Source organism: Schistocerca serialis, chromosome 3 (genome assembly GCF_023864345.2).
Source record: "Schistocerca serialis cubense isolate TAMUIC-IGC-003099 chromosome 3, iqSchSeri2.2, whole genome shotgun sequence".
NCBI lineage: Eukaryota > Metazoa > Arthropoda > Insecta > Orthoptera > Acrididae > Schistocerca > Schistocerca serialis.
The window spans coordinates 74,723,600-74,743,912 of NC_064640.1; the positions used below are offsets into that span (position 1 = coordinate 74,723,600).

General features: G+C 42.2%; 1 protein-coding gene across 1 annotated transcript in view; it reads left to right on the plus strand.

The window, feature by feature from the left end:
* The first annotated feature begins 2,543 nt into the window (after positions 1-2,543).
* Positions 2,544-20,313, plus strand: part of LOC126470685 (dynein axonemal heavy chain 7-like) — a 762,325-nt gene continuing 744,555 nt past the window's right edge. The window contains exons 1-2 of the mRNA XM_050098686.1: positions 2,544-2,634; positions 9,470-9,671. Coding sequence (XP_049954643.1) covers positions 2,544-2,634; positions 9,470-9,671 — 293 coding nt within the window. The remainder of the gene's footprint in view (positions 2,635-9,469; positions 9,672-20,313) is intronic.

A 20,313-nucleotide genomic window follows, 5' to 3' on the forward strand; every position in this document is an offset into this window, starting at 1 on the left:
ATCCCGTAGCGCTGTTACAAATGGCAGCCAAGAAGAATTTTATGGACAATAATAACGGTCGTGGAAGCCTATGTTTACGTGCCTTAAACGTCTTTGATAAATTAAAACTGCACCGGGCTGCTTGTTGTCCTCCTTCAAATGTTTCTAAGATGTACTTCACCCACTCAAAAATACTCTTCTCGAAGCATAAAAAATGCAGATATGTTCCTGATTATTTAAAAGACTCTGACTGAAAAGTGGGGTACCAGGTGTCTCATTCAACCTTCCTCAGCACCAAATTTTCCCAAAAATTTTGGCGTGCGAACATATTCACGTTTTTTATGTCTGCGGACGCGAGCTCGGCTCCAGTTCACCACCGGCAATGGAGGGTGAAACTTTGACAATGCCAGCCACTCGTGGTGGCGAAACGTCAGAAAAATCATTAAATGAACGTCGGTCGAAGAACCCGAGACAGAAGCCAATAGGCAGTTTGTCAACAAGTGGCCACGAAAGCCTTAACAATTTTGTACAACTCATTGTCGTTATCTCTTTGTGTCTCTCTGTAATTGTCTCCTGTGTCACAGTCCCAGTCCCCTTCATTCGGTCCTACAACTACTTTCTCCTGTCACTGTCTTCCTCTTACTCTCTCTTACCGCTATCTCATTCCTTCCTTCGTACTGCTGCTGTCTCTTCTCACTATTACTATCTCTCTCTTCCTTATTGTCATTGTCATATGCTTTGTCTCTTATTATCATTGCCTTTCACCCATTTCAACTTTCTCTTTTTGTTTGTTCCTCCACTCCCCCCCCCCCCCCCCCCCCCCCCCCGCCCCAGTCTGACAGTGTCTCCTTCACTCTTTTCGTTGCACTGTTACTGTCTCTGTCAACTATGTTCCAATGCCACTGTGTCCCTCTCTTTCTCTCACACTGCCATTGTCTCCTTCGCTCTTTGTACCTGTATAACACAATCATTCTGTACTAGCTTCCAGTATTTATTGCTTGTCCGTCGCATTACTACTGATACTGTCTTCTTTAGTTTCAGCATAAGAAAGCACTGAGCGAGGTGACGCAATTGTTAGCACAGTAGGCTCCCATTTGGGCCATCTTGACTGGAAATGGTTTCTTCGAAAGGGCATAGCCGACTTCCTTCCCAACCTATCCGATGGGACCGATGACCTCGCTGTTTGACCCCTTCCCCCACATCACCCAATCAACCATAGAAAAGCGCGAATATGTTTGCATGCTAAAATTTTTGATAAAATATTTATAAAAGTGCTGTGGAAGCTAGAATGAGGCAGTTAGTATATCACTTTTCAGTCAGTCTGTTAAATAAGCAGGAGCATATTCGCATTTTTTGTGCTCCGATTAGAAGCATTTTTCCGCTGATTCCCTTCTTTTCCCTGTTGCAGTAGGGCATGTAATTCATATGAAAATAAGTCTATTGATCAGTAAAATTTAGATGGCTTACTTACATGAAACTGAAATAATGACTGAAATAATGCAAAACTAATTTTCCACCCCAGACCGGATTTTAAGAGCACAAAATTTTGCATATGCTTCAGTACTACGACATGGGGGTCCCAGGTAATATTGGAGACACTTCACAGCATATTTCTTCGTGCTATATGACTTTATAAACTACGGTTTCCCCTCACACCGGCCTTTACGTGCGTATTCTACGTCTATAAGTACGGTAACCTTGAGCCTTTGTATCACGGAAACGGAAAAAGATAGGGCGAAAATTTTCAAGACTATTCGAGATCGGTATCTTAGGAATACATCGTAAAAATTACGTTCACTTGCTGTGCATAACCGTCTAGGAATCCGTCGCTGGGGTTTAGTAATCAAAAACAAGTTTTTGGGGTGTTTATCGATAACGGATAAAGATTTTTAGGAACGGGAAGATTGTTCTTCAAGATAAATGCCTAGAGAATACGTCGTTCAAATCTGAGCAATTTTGTGCGATAATTTATTATTTAGATTTCTTTTGTCTCATTCCGGATTTTACTTGTAAAATTAGGGTAACAGTGAACATCTGTATCATGGAAACGGATAAAGATATCAAGAAAATTTTCAAGGCTGTTCGAGACCGGAATCTTAGGAACATATTGTAAAAATTTCAGCCATTTACTGTGCATTGCCATTTTGGAATCCGCGGCTGGCTGTTGGTCAGCTGGTGACGGCGAAAATATAGCGAATAATCCCTTTTCTGGTGTTTTCCCTGGAACCGCCCATGAACTAATGGTAGCTTCATAAGACCCATCATCCCACAGTAGACCACATCAGATTCAAAAATAACCAGCCGATTTGCTTCATTTGACTAAGCAAGATGAAGCGTGTAATATCCATACTTTGACTCTATACTATATGATAATGACACAAAGACGACCCTTTTGTTTGGTATGTAATTGGTCCCTAGCCCAAGGTCTATGTGTAACAGTTTGACTCTACCTTTTTATCACCAATAGTACCCGAGGTATGAGCCGTCGCATGCATACCGATGAAGCCTACAATTGCATTTTCTGTGTTTTAGATGTTCTGAATCGATAATGGGGTTCAACGAGAATGTGGAGACTGTTTAAGAAACTTGTCAACCTTTCCTTCATGAAAGATTCAGGAATTTTCGACAAAGATGACAGTAGCGGTGGTGGTGGTGGTTAGTGTTTAACGTCCCGTCGACAACGAGGTCATTAGAGACGGAGCGCAAGCCCGGGTTAGGGAAGGATTGGGAAGGAAATCGGCCGTGCCCTTTCAAAGGAACCATCCCGGCATTTGCCTGAAACGATTTAGGGAAATCACGGAAAACCTAAATCAGGATGGCCGGAGACGGGATTGAACCGTCGTCCTCCCGAATGCGAGTCCAGTGTGCTAACCACAGCGCCACCTCGCTCGGTAGGACAGTAGCGAAAATAGTCTACGGTTATCAATATTTTCAGGATCGTCTTTCTTGAAAAGTGATAAGATTCTTAGAAGTTCGAGATATTTAGGAAAAATTCCAGTTCCTAATGATTCACTGATTGTGTGTATGTTTATAAACAGCTGGACGTGAATAGTTCAGGTATTGACGACGGCTCTGCGTGATGCCAACCTATGAAGTGTTCGTGGCCCATTGTGTAGTTTTCACTGTGCTTCGTAATACGCGAGACAAGATGATCTGCTGAAAACCTGTACAGCTTTTTTTTACATTTGTTCCGTCATCCATGACGTAACGACACTGTCTGATAGACCAGTATCAGTGTCAACACCTACATTTCTTCATCAATATTCTTGCCAGAAAGAGCTTCATGTCCTGGGAATGTTGTACTGGAAAGGTTCCTATACTACGGTTCCCACTTATAAATGCAATGAAGAGTAAAAGCAATATAATGGTGGCTGGTGAACTTATCTATCCAACCACATGTGTAGTACTTTGCGAAAATATGATCGTACCTCTTATAGCATTTGTGGCAGTTCCTACACCCTGATACGGAATGGGTACACCTAACGCCTCACAGACAGCTCCTGAAAAAAATGCCATTACTTACTGCAGCCTGCGTAAAGTTTATCTGTTCTCTTCCCATAAGTGCTTTGAATGACCAAAATTCTAGTATGCAGAGTTCTAGAGAAGCAAGCTTAATTCTTTCTTTCATTTCAGGTTATTTTAAGGAACATATATAAGTAGAAAAAAGGACTGTTTCTGTACAAATCAAAGAGTTTTACCTGATATATTCTTTAAACAACGTGATCTTACCTTGTACTATTGCTGCTACTGTTGCTGTCTAGACTATCACAATAGTGCTTTGACAAAGGCTTTACACAGTGTCAGGCACTGATGAAAAATATTTACAAGCGTTTGCAATACCTCAAGAGCGCCCCACAAACCAATGACTTTATAACTGACATGGTCCATAGACTTCAAAATGTCGTGTCTCGCTAGCTTACGTGTATTTTGCCTCGATACAGAAGCACTAATTTCTGTCGTTTTCGCGATGGTACTCCTACTTTCCGTAACTGTTTTATCTAACACATCGTTATGTTTCTGAGTGCTGACTTTCTAACAAAACAATAAAAACTGCAAAAATACCACCTAGAGATACACAGATGAGACGAAACATTACGTCATTGCCCACCGCTAGACTGAATGCCATCTGGTGGCGTTGTGCGCATACGACGCGGAAGGAAAATACATAAGCAGAGCAGAGACAATCTATCCATCGACAACATAAACACACAGAAATAATTAACTTTGACAAAGGGCAGATTGTTATGGCCAGGGGCCTGGGAAGGAGCAACTCGGAAACGGCGAAGCTGGTCGGCTGTCCATGTGCTATTGTGGTGAACATCCATGAAGAGTGGTTTCTAGACAGTGAAACCACGAGTACGCGTCACCGTGTGGCCGTCCACGCTTCATCATAGAAATTAGAGGTTGGAAACTTGCCTGCTCTATAAATCAGTATAGGTGGCAGAGTAAAAAGCTGATGCACGTACACGTGTTTCGAAGAAAGCCGTTCAGCGCACGTTGTTGAACATGGGGCTCTTCACCCGACAACCTCAACGTGTTCCTACGTTGACCTAAAAACATTGTGATTTACGATTGCAGTGGTCACCGGATTATCGAGATTGGAAGGTGGATTAATGGAAACGTGTCGCTTCGTCAGATCAATCAAGTTTCTTGCTACACTAATTCGGTGGTCGTGTCTGGATAGACCTTGCCTGGCGAAGTGCTGCTTGAAACATTCACCATGCCACAGGGATATGTCGGTTGGGGCAGTATTATACTATGGGGGACATTCACCTGCGCTTCCATAAGATCTGTGATAGCAATCGAAGGCACCATGAAAGTTTTGGACTACATGGGCATTATTTCAGACAACTTTCATTCCTTCATGCCTGATGTGTACAGAGAAGGGCAGCACGAACAGTAAGTTTTTTTTAACCCATGGGAAAGTGTCACAGAGATGCTGAAGAAACTGAACTGACAGACCCTTGAAAGAACCCGATTTAAATGATGAATCTAGAAATGTACTACAACCTACCCAGCCCAATCTCCACATGGTGCTGCATGGGCGACAGTGCCCATGGCCTCAACGGTGGAGCGCAATTTTGCTTCGCTGTGGTGGCCATGGGTACTGGCTATGCCGCTATGAGATCCGTGTGGAGCTCTACGGCCTGCATAAAGTAATAAGATGGCAGGCACTAACAGTCGCAATACAGCTTGAAAAATAAAAATTGCAGTCATTATCCGGATTGTGCAGCTAGACCCAGAATCGCGGCGTGCGTCCCGTCGGCAGCTGGCCTGCTGTCTGTCATGAGTCAGCCCTTCTGCTGGAGATTCTTTGAATTTCAGCCAGAGAGCACTCAAGTCGTGCTGAAGTTAGAGAGCCTGTATACACAGAGAGTGGCCATAAGTGAAGTTGCCCGTGATTGGTTGATTAGCTTTGGCGCCATTTTTCTGCCAAACGTCTCTCGCGCTTCCTATGTTCGCCGTGCTTTTCAGTTGAATTGAAGTTGAGAGGAGTTTTGGAAACGATTGAAAGGTACTTGAATTATTGAGAGACTTATTATGCGTTGTGCATGCATGTTCGATTTAGTTGTATATCGTTTTTAGTACGTAATTAACGTTTGCGATCTTAAATACGAGTTGAAATAATGAATCGTTTTGTGATGAAGTCGGTAGCCCTACATGTTTGACTTAAACACGTTAGTAATTGTACAGTATTGTTTTTGACATCTGTAATTCGTTCTGCAGACGTTTGTAAACGATGCCAGGTTGTGCTGCATTTGGTTGTTCCAATAGAGGCATTATTTTGGTTTCAGTATTACCGCCTGACTGTTGACCCAGGCAAGTTGTAAGCACGTTTTCCGCAGTTGTCGTGGTTGCTGAAACATTATTCGTAGTAAATAATTATAGGTACTCTTGAAGACAGTTTTTAATAGGCCTACTTACTGTGGGGTAGAAGGGATACGGTAGTTTTCTTGTTATATTTGGTCGTTATTACAGTAGCCTACATTTAACATTACCTGATTTTTGTAATCTTTTTCGTTTGTTATCTACGAGAGGTATTCAGTATATCGTAAGCAGTTGTTAACTTGTAACATGCAAAAAGTTTGAAGACGTGACCAGAAGTACTAATACGTCTCACACTTTTTGCATGTCACAAGTAAACAACTGCTTACGACTTTCAATCATCTGACGTAATACAGGTAGTTAAATCTTATGCACTTCCGATACGAAACAAATGCTATATACTATATTTTTTTTATTTGCGTCACTTTCATTGCAATACGTCTAGTAAACGAACTTTAAAGGAGATAAATGCAGCCGGCCGAAGTGGCCGTGCGGTTAAAGACGCTGCAGTCTGGAACCGCAAGACCGCTACGGTCGCAGGTTCGAATCCTGCCTCGGGCATGGATGTTTGTGATGTCCTTAGGTTAGTTAGGTTTAACTAGTTGTAAGTTCTAGGGGACTAATGACCTCAGATCAAATTTTCCTGTGCTGTACGTAGTAGGCTACTATGAGTATATTATAGCTGTAAAGAAAGGCATTTAACGAATGATTTCGCCATATTGTCTTGTGGTTTTGATTCTGTGAGTGTATACTCCTCTACTACACTACTGGCCATTCGGAAGTCCCGTCCGCAGTCTGGCAGAAAAATGGCCGCCGTATCGTCCGGTTGGCCACTCTCTCCCTATACAGCTGAAGTGTGCGAATTTGCTCAGCCAGCGGTAGCTGTTGTCCTATGGCTACACTATTACCAGTTTCAGAGCTCCCAGTTAAATTGTCATTTTACAAAATATTATGCATTTGATCAGCCACATGCAACTAAGAACCCAAGTCTTCGTTGTTTTTAGACATCACAGTAGTTTTAATAGCGAAAGGCAACTGACAGACCTACATTTGTGTTAATGTTGCGTCTGAAATTTCAGATTCAGTCACTAACGAACGTAGATGGTGCCAGAATTCCGATGGGGCTCCATCACCTATACACTCGCTTTTTAACGCTTGTTGAATACATGTGGTCCTTGATTTTCGAACACGGTGAAGCATGTAGTCTTTAAGGTGTGTGGTATAGCACACACTGGGCATGTTATGAATAATGTCTGACAATAACAGATGATATATTTGTGGTGTCTGTTCTTTCTGACGTGACTATATAAGTAGTGTTCAAATGGCTCTGAGCACTATGGGACTCAACATCTGTGGTCATCAGTCCCCTAGAACTTAGAATTACTTAAACCTAACTAACCTAAGGACATCACACACATCCATGCCCGAGGCAGGATTCGAACCTGCGACCGTAGCAGACACGCGGTTCCAGACTGACGCGCCTAGAACCGCACGGCCACACCGGCCGGCATGTAAGTAGTGTGTGGAATAAGCTGAGAAATTGGGTTTGACAAGAGGAGAGCTAGCATAGTCCATGCGGCTGTGGCATTGTGGTCAGAGCATCTGCCTAGTAAGAAGGAGACCCGGGTTCCAATCCTGGTTGAGTACAAATTTTCAACTTGCCCCACTGATATCAATCACCGGCCATTGGCAGCTAATGCCTTTAATTGGTTTGTGTCTTGAGTAACAAGTTTAAGTGTCAAATGCACTAATGGTAAGGACAAAATGTAAACTGTCATCATATAGAGCGTAGGCAGCAAACGAAAGTTTAAGTAGTTTGAAACACAGATATGGCTGCTGTGGCATGTACTGAGGAATTACTATTTTATTTCACGGCGCAGAAGACGCAGTGCGGCGTATCGGTAAATTGTCCGCATGCTGCATATTACACGAATTTTCCCGCTAATGCCTGTTGATTGCAAGCACTTCAGAAACCGCAGTAGTAGCCGCTCTGGATATCGTAGTAACTGTCCCGACAAGACGGCATCTGTTGTGCCTAAAGTTTTAACTTCACCCTTACCATGCTTCTCGTGATCCATGGCTTTCTTCTTGGTCACCCCTTGTGGGAAACGTTGATCAACAATATGTGCAGTAAGTACTTCTTCTTATTTAGATGACACACTTTACAATAACTCACTGGTTGATACATGAAGCACGAGACAATGCAATAGATAAACAGAATGCCAGAAACTAAAAGGCGGGAATACAGAGCTAGTAAAACAAAGATATTCCACGCCTCAATTCTTCAGTGATTGTTTTTGACATTCGACTAGTTCCATCGCCACATATTTCTGGAAATCCACCACGTGCCGTCGAATCCATGCTTCGAAGAATCGCAATTGTAGTGTGTTCCAAAGATGTACCAGCACACTGTTAAGCAGTGATCATGAACTTTTGGCTCATCCGTGTACTTTACGGAGTCTTAGGTAGTAAACCCATGGAGATGGGGATGCACGAGAAGGGAGAAATTCGTGACACACTCGGTTTACTGAGGAGTGACGTCAAAATCACATATCACTTGATGTGACCATGGAAACTAACAGCTTTGGAGATACTACATTAATTTCAGCATATTTCGCAGTTTCTGTATTATAGTTTGCGTTTTATAGAAGTATACCATTTCAAGGGAACGGTGCATTGAAGATTTATCACAAACATGGCACCCTTGGTATGATTTCTTATAATTAAAATTCGATTAATAAAGTCAAGCCTTCAGGAGATCATAAGATGAATGATAATGTTTCTGAGTGTTACATATGTGCAGTGGGGTCTTGTGGTTAGAATATCGAATTTTGGAGTGGAAGGAAGTAGGTTCATGTCCTGCTACATGCTAATATTTATTTCATCTTCGCATTCGTATCAGATTCTGGAACCAGCAATGACATTTATATTCCTCGCTTGTCTCAAATATTTCTTGTCTCAACTTTCGAATGTGTTGTGATTTCCGATTGCCCACTTAACCACTGGAGAAGCTGGTATCAGTGTTCAAAATGGTTCAAATGGCTCTGAGCAATATGGGACCCAACTTCTGAGGTCATTAGTCCCCTATAACATAGAACTAGTTAAACGTAACTGACCTAAGGACAGCACACACACCCATGCCCGAGGCAGGATTCGAACCTGCGACCGTAGCGGTCTCGCGGTTCCAGACTGCAGCGCCTAGAACCGCACGGTCTGGTATCAGTGTCATGCTCGGCTTACAGGAAATGTGCTGCTAGACAAGCACACGTCATTTTGATGTTACTTCCGAGTAATCTCAGCGTGTCACGAGCTTCCAGAAGAACATCCCATTTTTGCCTTGTACGCGCAGATATTATTGTCAAATACGCAGCACCTGCCTGCGACATGATAATTACAGAGCAATTCAGGCGACTTCCATACCTCTTGCACTGACCAGCATGACTCTTTTTAGAGAACTGGTAACAGCAATCTACCTGTAATTGGCCAATAAACAGTAGAATACCACAGACATTACGTAATCTATTATAGTGTTCTGGCATAAACTGTGAACCATTATCTCACCACTGAAATAAGTACTGTATCAATAAAAGTATTTCCTGTTATTAGTTACTTAGTTTTAATGAAAACTATTTGTGTCATGAACAAACATACTATTTAATTTCAGGAATGTCTCATGAGAATCAGGTACCACGATCTCTAGACAAGGTGGACGTGGCAGTTCCTTCCAAAGGCCTTATTTATGATCACATGTACACCTTTAAAGAAAAAGGAACCTGGGTATACTGGCCAGAACTACTCAGAGGCATGGAGGCAGAAGAGATGACAAATGTACACCCCATCTTGGTTCCAACAGTTGACTCTGTTAGGTAAGTAACTATTTGCTGTTGGAAACAGAATAACTGTAGATTATTTGAAAATTGATAAATCTCGTTTTAGAAGGAATTTTTAAAATTATCAACGTTTTCTGAAATTAAAAAATTTTTGCTTGAACGAGAATGCTTCATTCACATTTGTTTTAATGCTGTGCCTCTACATGATACATAGAAAGTTAGAGGCATTGTCTTCCAGTTGAGTCCCCAAAATTTGACATACATGTATTCTGTGATGTTAAGCAGAACTCTTGTAATAACAGTAGCACACAGTCATTTGTTCAGGAATAAATCATATACATAATATAATATGAGGGTTGCCCAGAAAGCAATGCACCACATTTTTTTCTTCAACAGTTCTTTATCCAACATAATGAGAACTATACACATGAAAGAATGGTGTTTTATCTACACACCCTATTTTTCCACATAATCTTCATCCCGTTCTACAGCCTTCCTCCAGCGCGAAAGAAGGGCGTGTATGCCCTGTCGGTACCTGTCCTTGTCCTGGTGGCGGAGCCAGTGCTTCACTGTGTAAATCACCTCCTCATCGTCCTCAAAATGTCTTCCACGAATGGCATTCCTTAGTAGCCCAAACAAGTGGAAGTTCGAGGGGGCTAGGTCAGGTGTAGCAGGTGTGACAGCCTTGGATGGTCTCCCTGACCTCTGCAAATTGTGGAGCTCCACCGAACCGCCTTCTGATGACCTCACCCTCCATGCCCAGCGACTATATGCACCTCCGTCGACAGCAAATGCTCCGTAGACTTTGCACAAGCGTTTGTGAATGTTCCCCACAGTTAAAGAAACTCTGCAGTGAGAAATTCAATGACGCCACGTTGCTTGTAACGTACATCACCTACAGACGCCATTTTGAAACTGTCCTGCAGCTACGCTATCTGTCGGAAGTGACGGAAACTTGACCCGTTCACTCAGGAGACTTCAAACACATACGTAACGGTTCGCATTCGTAGCATTGTTTACTTTCCAGGTAACCCCCGTATAATCTTGTATAACATAACCAGCTTTACTCTCTTTTTTTTCATTTTAAATCGCTGAGGAATTTCGTTGTTTGGATATTAAGGCACCTCACTGGATATCTACATCTACGTACATATACCAGGAGCCACCGTACGGTGTGTGGCGGAGGGTACCCTGTACCACTACTAGTCATTTTCTCTCCCATTCCACCCATTTATGCTTATAGAAAAAACAGCGGTCCTATCACACTTCCCTGGGTCATTCCTGACGATACCCTTGTCTCTGATGAGCGCTCGCCATCGAGGACTACATACTGGGATCCATAACTTAAGAAGTTTTCGAGTCACTCACATATCTGGGAATCTATGCTATATTCTCGTACCTTCGTTAACAGTCTGCAGTGGGGTAGCGTGTCAAATGCTTTTCGGAAATTTATAAATATGGAATCTGCCTGTTGTCCTTCATAAATAGTTCGCAATGTATCATGTGAGAAAAGAGCAAGCTGAGTATCGCATGAGCTATGCTTTCTAAAACCGTGCTGATTCGTGGACATACGCTTCTCGGTCCCAAGGAAATTTATTGTATTAAAACTGCGTATGTTCAAGAATTCTACAGCAAACCGATGTTAAGGGCATTGGTCTGTTATTTTGCAGGCCCGTTCATTTAACCTTCTTATACTGTATACAAGAGTCACCGGTGCTTTTTTTCCAGTCGCTTAGGACTTTGCGATGGGCGTGAGATTCACGATAAATGCAAGGTAAGTATGGGGCCAATGCCCTAGTGTACTATTCTAAAAACCGAATTGGGTTTCCATCCGGAACTGGCGACTTATTTGTTTTCAGCTCTTTGAACTGTGTCTCTGCGCCAGGGCTGCTTGTTACTACGTCATCCATACGGGACTCTGTGCAAGAGTCAAACAAGAGTATGTTTCTGCGATCCTTCTGCATCAACGATTTCTTAAGCAGAACATTTAAAATTTCGGCATTAGTTCTGCTGTCTTCTACTGCCACACCAGAACGGTCAACGAGTGACTGGATGGAAGTCTTAGAGTCCTCTAACGACTTTACATAGAACCATAATTTTCTCGGGTTCTTGGCTATTAGCTAGATCTTTTGCTAAGCTATGACGATAGTACAGACTATAGCGGATGCTGAAAGTGACCATCATTCATCTCTTGGCACTTTTGGGCCCTGGTTAGCAAGTTGTTGAAGCTGGAATGTTGGAATTTCAGTAATCTCATCCGAAATGCTCTTCTGTAGCTCTTGATGACTATGAGGGTTGTTGCGTTACACCTTAGACTTGAGGGGGCCCCACACAAAGTAATCGCACGCTGACAGGACAGCTCATGTGACCTGGGTTGCCAGCTATGGCTAGGGCCAGATTGACCTCTGCTAACTAGCTCTGTCACGCATGAAGATTGTGTAAATGTGCTCCAAGGTTCGGCCGGCTGTTATAGGCAGGTGCTCCATCCTGTTGGAAGTAAATGTAGGTTTTTCTTCCTCCATTAATGCTGTCACAAATGGTTTCAAAACGTTAGCAATGTAACGCACCAAAGTCAGCGTCTGATGAAAGAAGATGGGACCACTAATGCGGCGTACAGACACTGTGCACCAAAGCCTATCCTTTTGATGGTGCAATGGTGTTTCGTGAAAGTTATCCGGATTCTCAGCTGCCCAGAATCTGTAATCCTGCGAGTTGACATAACCACTCAGATGAAACCAGGCTTCACCAGACAAAAAGAACAGATTCATGTTCAAGCCATTCATTATTATCACTGTGAACAGCCACTCACAAAACTGGAGGCGCTGAGGAACAAAGAAAATGAGTCTAAGCGCTATGGGACTTAACATCTGAGGTCATCAGTCCCCTAATCTTACAACTACTTAAACCTAACTAACCTAAGAACATAACACACCTCCATGCCCGAGGCAGGATTCGAACTTGCGACCGTACAGCAGCGCGGTTCCAGACTGAAGCGCCTAGAACCGCTCGGCCACATCAGCCGGCGCTCAGGAACATCCGCTGGTTTTAATGCATGGACAACAAATACTCACTGGGGATGCATGTGCAGGTTTAGGTGGAGTATTCGTCCGTATGATTGACTGATACTCCGGTCTCTTGCGACAGCCGTCAGTTTGATTTGGTGGAACTCTGAAGCATTTTCTGGTGAAATGCAGGCACCTCTTCTGGAGCGCGGGGATGTTTCGGAGTGTTTTTTGACTTCTACGAAACAGATTCTGTCTGACGCCGTTTTCGGTATGTGTTCCACGACACTCCTAGCTAGCACTTGACACCACTGAACTCTCAGCAAACAGCTGACCACACCATTTACACAACTCTATTGTCCCGTTAACTTTCCACAACGAACACCCACTGCTTCACTGTGAGTACCATCGTCCCCTTCGCACTGCTCCACTCACACTGACACAGTCCACATTACTCTCTGAACCGCTGATGATCACGTGGCGAGTGTGCACATGGTGTAGTTATATGCGGACATACACGTCTAATCACATCCACTCGTCCGGGCCAGTTTTATTTGCTCCTACCTATAGTATCTGTATGCTTCGCTCATAGATATTTTCACAGACGCACGAATTTCTACTATCTTTCACCTGCCTTCATTTACGTCTTCTCTTTTGGACCGAGAGTGCAAAATCCTTAGCTACCGCAGCATTTCATTGTTAAACCACAGTGGGTCTTTTCCGTCCTTTACCCACTTACTAGGCGAATACCTCTCCAGAGCATGGTTTACAAGCTGTTTCTATTTTGTTCATAATTCCGCTACATCCGCCATGCTGGATCTAAATTATGTCAGCTCTAAGTGAGATGCTAACAACTGCTTAGCCACTGTTTCTAACAGATACACTTTCCTAGCCTTCTTGACTGATTTATTAAGTCTTGTAGCCATATTCGCTATGATGACATCATGATTACTAATCCCTGCTCCTACACTGAGGCCGTCGATGAGATTCAGCCCGCTTGTAGCTGCAAAGTGTAAGATACTTTCATTGCGTACCAGCTGAAGAACTAGCTGCCCGAGGTAGTTTTCTAAAAACGTATTCAAAAGTACTTCGCAAGACTATCTGTCTGAACCCCCTGCAATGAATCCATAGATGTTTCAGGCTATACTCTGCAGCCTAAAGTCGTCTCCAACTAGTATTACATGCTCGGGGTATTTTCGCGCTACTGACCGTACACTTTCCTTGAATGACTTTAGAACTGTCACAGCGGAATCGCGAGGACAGTGAAACCATCCAACAATTAACTTGGTTTCACCTACACCTGTTATATGCGACCAGATAACCTTCCTGTCGCATTCATTTTCCACCTCAATAGAGTTAATATTTTTCTCAGCTGTAGTGAACACTACCCCAGCTATGGCGTCTAACGTGTGTTTTAAATATACATTCCATGAATCGCTAAATATTCCATAGCTTTCTGCTTCGGGTTTTAGCCAACTCTGAATCCCATGAAAAATTTGAGCGTGAGAACTTTCCAGGGGGCAGTAAATTCAGGAACTTTGTTACGAATACTTTGACAATTTACTGATAAAATTTTGTACGGGGTCTGATTTCGCTGCTTGCAAATCGACTAGTGAGTGTTTATCGAAGTGCTTCAAACTACCTCCTAGCCTAAAAAGTCCCCATGTGTATCCCACAAGTACTCTCTGTGACGTTATCCGTTTTTAGACGAGTTTACCAGTATTGGTGCGAGGTAAGATGAATTTGTTGTACAGCTGAACGCTAGCAGGCCCAGTTCTCAGCGCGCTCGGCGGCAGTTCCGGCCTCTGGCTAGGTTCAAAAGTGTTCAAATGTGTGTGAAATCTTATGGGACTTAACTGCTAAGGTCATCAGTCCCTAAGCTTACACACTACTTAAATTACCTATGGACAAACACATACCCCCATGCCCGAGGGAGGACTCGAACCTCCGCCGAGACCAGCCGCACAGTCCATAACTGTAGCGCCTCAGACCGCTCGGCTCTGGCTAGGTGACTGCTACAAGCGAGTCCAGGTGCAAAGAGAACCAGCGTCGTAGCAAATAGGGAAAATCCCAATACAGGGAATTTTGATGTCTGTCGCTACCATGGCCTTTGTGCAAGAGACAATGTTACAAGATATGTCAGAGTGTCAGGCAAGCTGAAAGATGGCTTCTTAAAGCTCTTTGAGGGTGTATGATAATTTACTGTCAAATATTACTACAAATCTGGATACATCGGCGATCGCAGATTAATGAGGTCACCCAATGACACAACAATATTTCACTATCTTTAAAACTAAAGAAGTTAATATTTCACAATGAATAAACAATGAACCTCTGAATTAAAAACTTTTAATCGCTTTGTACGAATTTAATAAATGGTATCTCTGATGGCAGCTTTACCCTATACCTATTATCCCTGAATGCTACGTACCTGTATCTATTTTATTTATTGATTTACGACGTCTTTTATATCTGTTTCATTGTGCAAATATTTGTCAGAACATCTCCACAACAACACATCGCAAATGAATGCAGCGTGAATACCTCACATTTTGTCACACTTGTATATCTATTTAATGAACACTTTACAATTTTTCCAGTAACTTTATTCAAATGTTGACTGCAATAGCTATAAAAAATCTATGCCAATTTAAAAGTGGTCAATAGCATTTGTTATCGGACACTACAATTGAAAAGAGAACCTAAAAATCGCTTCAGTTAAGAATAAATAAATTTTTAAAATAATATTTATCGATAATGTGCACTCATTTAATGTGGACCCACTTGTGCAACAATATTGTCTTATTTGTTTATGAACCAACTATTACTCATATTTGTTGGAAATTATCTGAACGTAACTGAATGTTTATGACATATCTTTGATGTAAATATTGTCATAATATGTTAGTTTAGTGTGGGAAAGTGGACAATTTGAATCAGATCATTTCTGTAGCATGTAAAAACGATGTGTTTTTGGTCGGGATGGCCATGGCCTTCAGTCAGTGGAAAAGCAGAAAGCAGCAGTGCACTACAGGAGTCAAATTGTGACTGGGTTTTTTCGAGTAAAGAACTCAAGGCAGCAATTCTAAATACTCTGTGGGCAGACCTGCCTGCAGTAAACGTGCGTCGTTCAGTCATGGAGATGTTTGATTCTGGGCAGTGAACGGCCACTATCACATTCCTGAAGGGACTGTATATTTCTAGAGATCTAAAAGTGCTCCACAATAGGACTCTAACTTATTTCACTTGTGTTAAGGAACTGAGGATAGACAGAGTACGAGTTACTGTTCTTTGATTCGTGGGTGTTATTTGATAAATCATCATGTAGCACTCAGAGCTGGTTTGAGCAGCTGACTATTTCATTATTATGATCATGAAATGGACTTAGTTTCTGCGCATCTTTGATTACAGTTAAAAATGGTTCAAATGGCTCTGAGCACTATGGGACTCAACTGCTGAGGTCATAAGTCCCCTAGAACTCAGAACTACTTAAACCTAACTAACCTAAGGACAACACACACATCCATGCCCGAGGCAGGATTCGAACCTGCAACCGTAGCGGTCGCGCGGTTCCAGACTGTAGCGCCAGAACCGCTCGGCCACCAGCGGCCGGCGATTACAGTTAAGTTTGGTAGTTTTGCTATCATTCTCTTCAAATTTTCAACGTAACTTTATTGCATTTGATAAGTGTATTCCTTGTCTGTACATTAACTGAATACCGTAGGACCACTTCCCATTAATGTGAGATGTCCTTACTTGAACAAACGTTATTCAGTGTCATTCTCTGTCACCTACATCAGTTACAAACTTTAGAACAGCACCTTTGTTATTCAGTTAATCAGTTATATTTAATCTTATATTTCTGTGCAATTTATTAATTCACAATTCTAGTCAATACCCCCACTCCCCCCCTCATGAACCATGGACCTTGCCGTTGGTGGGGAGGCTTGCGTGCCTCAGCGATACAGATAGCCGTACCGTAGGTGCAACCAAACGGAGGGGTATTTGTTGAGAGGCCAGACAAACATGTGGTTCCTGAAGAGGGGCAGCAGCCTTTTCAGTAGTTGCAGGGGCAACTGTCTGGATGATTGACTGATCTGGCCTTGTAACACTAACCAAAATGGCCTTGCTGTGCTAATACTGCGTACGGCTGGGAAACTACAGCCGTAATTTTTCCCGAGGGCATGCAGCTTTACTGTATGGTTAAATGATGATGGCGTCCTCTTGGGTAAAATGTACCGGAGGTAAAGTAGTCCCCCATTCGGATCTCTGGGCGGGGACTACTCAGGAGGACGTCGTTATCAGGGGAAAAAAACTGACGTTCTACGGATCGGAGTGTGGAATGTCAGTTCCCTTAATCGGGCAGGTAGGTTAGAAAATTTAAAAAGGGAAATGGATAGGTCAAAGTTAGAGTTAGTGGGAATTAGTGAAGTTCGGTGGCAGGAGGAACAAGACTTCTGATAAGGTGAATACAGGGCTATAAATACAAAATCAAATAGGGGTAATGCTGGAGTAGCTTTAATAATAAATAAAAAAATAGGTAGGAGTGCGGGTAAGCTACTACAAACAGCATAGTGAACGCATTATTGTGGCCAAGATAGACACGAAGCCCACACCTACCACAGTAGTACAAGTTTATATGCCATCTAGCTCTGCGGATGACGAAGAGATTGATGAAATGTATGATGAGATAAAAGAAATTATTTACATAGTGAAGGGAGACGAAAATTTAATAGTCATGGGTGACAGGAATTCGATAGTAGGAAAAGGAAGAGAAGAAAAAGTAGTAGGTGAATATGGAATGGGGCTAAGAAATGAAAGAGGAAGCCGCCTGGTAGAATTTTGCACAGAGCATAACTTAATCATAGCTAACACTTGGTTCAAGAATCAGGAAAGAAGGTTATATGCATGGAAGGGCCTGGGGATAGTGGAAGGTTTCAAAAAGAATGTTCAAATGTGTGTGAAATCTTAGGGGACTTAACTGCTAAGGTCATCAGTCCCTAAGCTTACACACTACTTAACATAAATTATCCTAAGTACAAACACACACACCCATGCCCGAGGGAGGACTCGAACCTCCGCCGGTACCAGCCGCACTGTCCATGACTGCAGCGCCTTAGACCGCTCAACTAATCCCGCGCGGCTGGAAGGTTTCAGATAGATTATTTAATAGTAAGACAGAGATTTAGGAACTTGGTTTTAAATTGTAAGACATTTTCAGGGGGCAGATGTGGACTCTGACCTCAACCTATTGCTTATGAACTTTAGATTAAAACTGAAGAAACTGCAGAAAGGTGGGAATTTAACGAGATTTGACCTGGATAAACTGACAGGACCAGGGGTTGTAGAGAGTTTTAGGGAGAGCATAAGGGAACGATTGACAGGAATGGGGGAAAGAAATACAGTAGAAGAAGAATGGGTAGCTTTGAGGGATGAAACAGTGAAGGCAGCAGAGGATCAAGTAGGTAAAAAGAGATAAAAAGACGAGGTCTAGTAGTAATCATTAGGTAATAGAAGAAATACTGAATTTAATTGATGAAAGCAGAAAATATAAAAATGCAGTAAATGAAGCAGGCAAAAAGGAATACAAACGTCTCGAAAGTGAGATCGACAGGAAGTGCAAAATGGCTTAGCAGGAATGGCTAGAGGACAAATGTAAGGATGTAGAGGCATATCTCACTAGGGGTAAGTAGATACTGCCTACAGGAAAATTAAAAAGACCTTCGAAGAAAAGAGATCCACTTGTATGACGATCAAGAGCTCAGATGGAAAACCAGTTCTAAACAAAGAAGGAAAAGCAGAAAAGTGGAAAGAGTATATAGAGGGTCTATACAAGGGCGATGTACTTGAGGACAATATTATGGAAATGGAAGATGATGTTGATGAAGATGAAATTGGAGATATGATACTGCGTGAAGAGTTTGACACAGCACTGAGAGACGTAAGTCGAAACAAGGACCCAGAAGTAGACAACATTCCATTAGAACTACTGACGGCCTTGGGACAGCCAGCCCTGAAAAAACTCTGCCATCTGGTGAGCAAGATCTATGAGACAGGCGAAATACCCTCAGACTTCAAGAGGAATTTAATAATTCCAATCCCAAAGAAAGCAGGTGTTGACAGATGTGAAAATTACCGAACTATCAGTTTAATAAGTCACGGCTGCAAAACACTAACGCGAATTCTTTACAGACAAATGGAAAAACTGGTAGAATCCGACCTCGGGGAAGATCAGTTTGAATTCCGTAGAAATAAGATGGCGCCGATAGAAGAGTGTTGTGACACATCTCAGTCCTCAAAAAAGGTTAAATTAAATAGTTCATCGTGTAGGGAATGTTCGAAACGCGTCATGAAAGGCATCTTTTGTGTGAAGTGTAACTACTGGTTTCATGAAAAATGCGCGAAAGTGAATTTAAAACTCATAAAAGACGAGTTTCCATGGTCGTGTCCACATTGTTTGCGTATGGAGACGGCCGAACTCGTAAGTACCGTGAACTCAAAAGAAGAAATTATTAAATTGCTTCAAAGTGACATTGAAGCGCTGAAGGCGGAAATTTTAGCATTGAAACAAGAAAATTCTGAACTGGTTATTGAAAGAAAATCCTGCGTGTGTAGAAATCAACCCATTACTGAACAAAGTGGCAAACATCCGCATTTGTGTAATACGGCAAATAATACAACAGAGAACTCTGTCAGTGAAACAAGTGATAAGTATAAATGGAAAACAGTTTCCTATAATAAGAAGGGCAAACGTAAAAGTGCAACGAACAAAGAAGATGACAAAAACGATTTTCTGTTAATAGATGATTCTATATTAAAAAATGTTATTGTGCCGGACTGCAAGGTCGATGTTCGACCTGGAATCCGATCGCATCAGCTCAACAAACACTTTAAGAATGTATTGTCCACGAAAAGAAACACGGGCGAAACTGGTAACAAAACTTTAAGTACCGACGATTACAGAGGTGTCCTAATCCACGTGGGCACAAACTCCATCCGCAGTAACAGTGAGGAAGAAATCGTGAATGAAACGCGGAATCTGATTAGATCGGTGAAAACTGTATACCCAACAGCCAGGCTGGCAATTAGTGGAATCATTCATCGAAGATCGGTAAGTGATGCTTACATCAACAGAATAAATACCGGCATTAGGGAACAGTGCAACAGACTCGGTGCAGTATTCATTGACCCAAACAAATTCTTAAACTGCAAGTGTCTGGGAAAAGACGGCCTGCACTTGAATAGATTAGGCTCTGTGAACCTTAGTAAAATGTTCATAGACGTGTGTAAAGTCCTAAGAAGCAAGGGAAACTAATTCATTGTGATAGGGGTGACAAAGAAAAAATTCAAACTGAAAATAAAAAGTTTAGGTACCAAACAAAGGATGCACGCGAAATAACTAAAAGAAAAAATGATCTATTGATGCACTTGAATATAAATGGCTTAGGGGCAGAACTACCAAATCGTAAATTCTCAAAAATCGACGAACTAAAAATTCTGCTTTCAGAATCCGTAAATATTAAAATAATCTGCCTAAATGAACACTGGTTAACAGAAGATAGTATAAAAGTACTAAATAGTATTAATAATTTTAAGGTAGCTGCTAGCTTTTGTAGAATAAGCAAATCTCGTGGAGGCTCCTGCATTCTTGTCAATTCTTCCATAAGTTATACAGT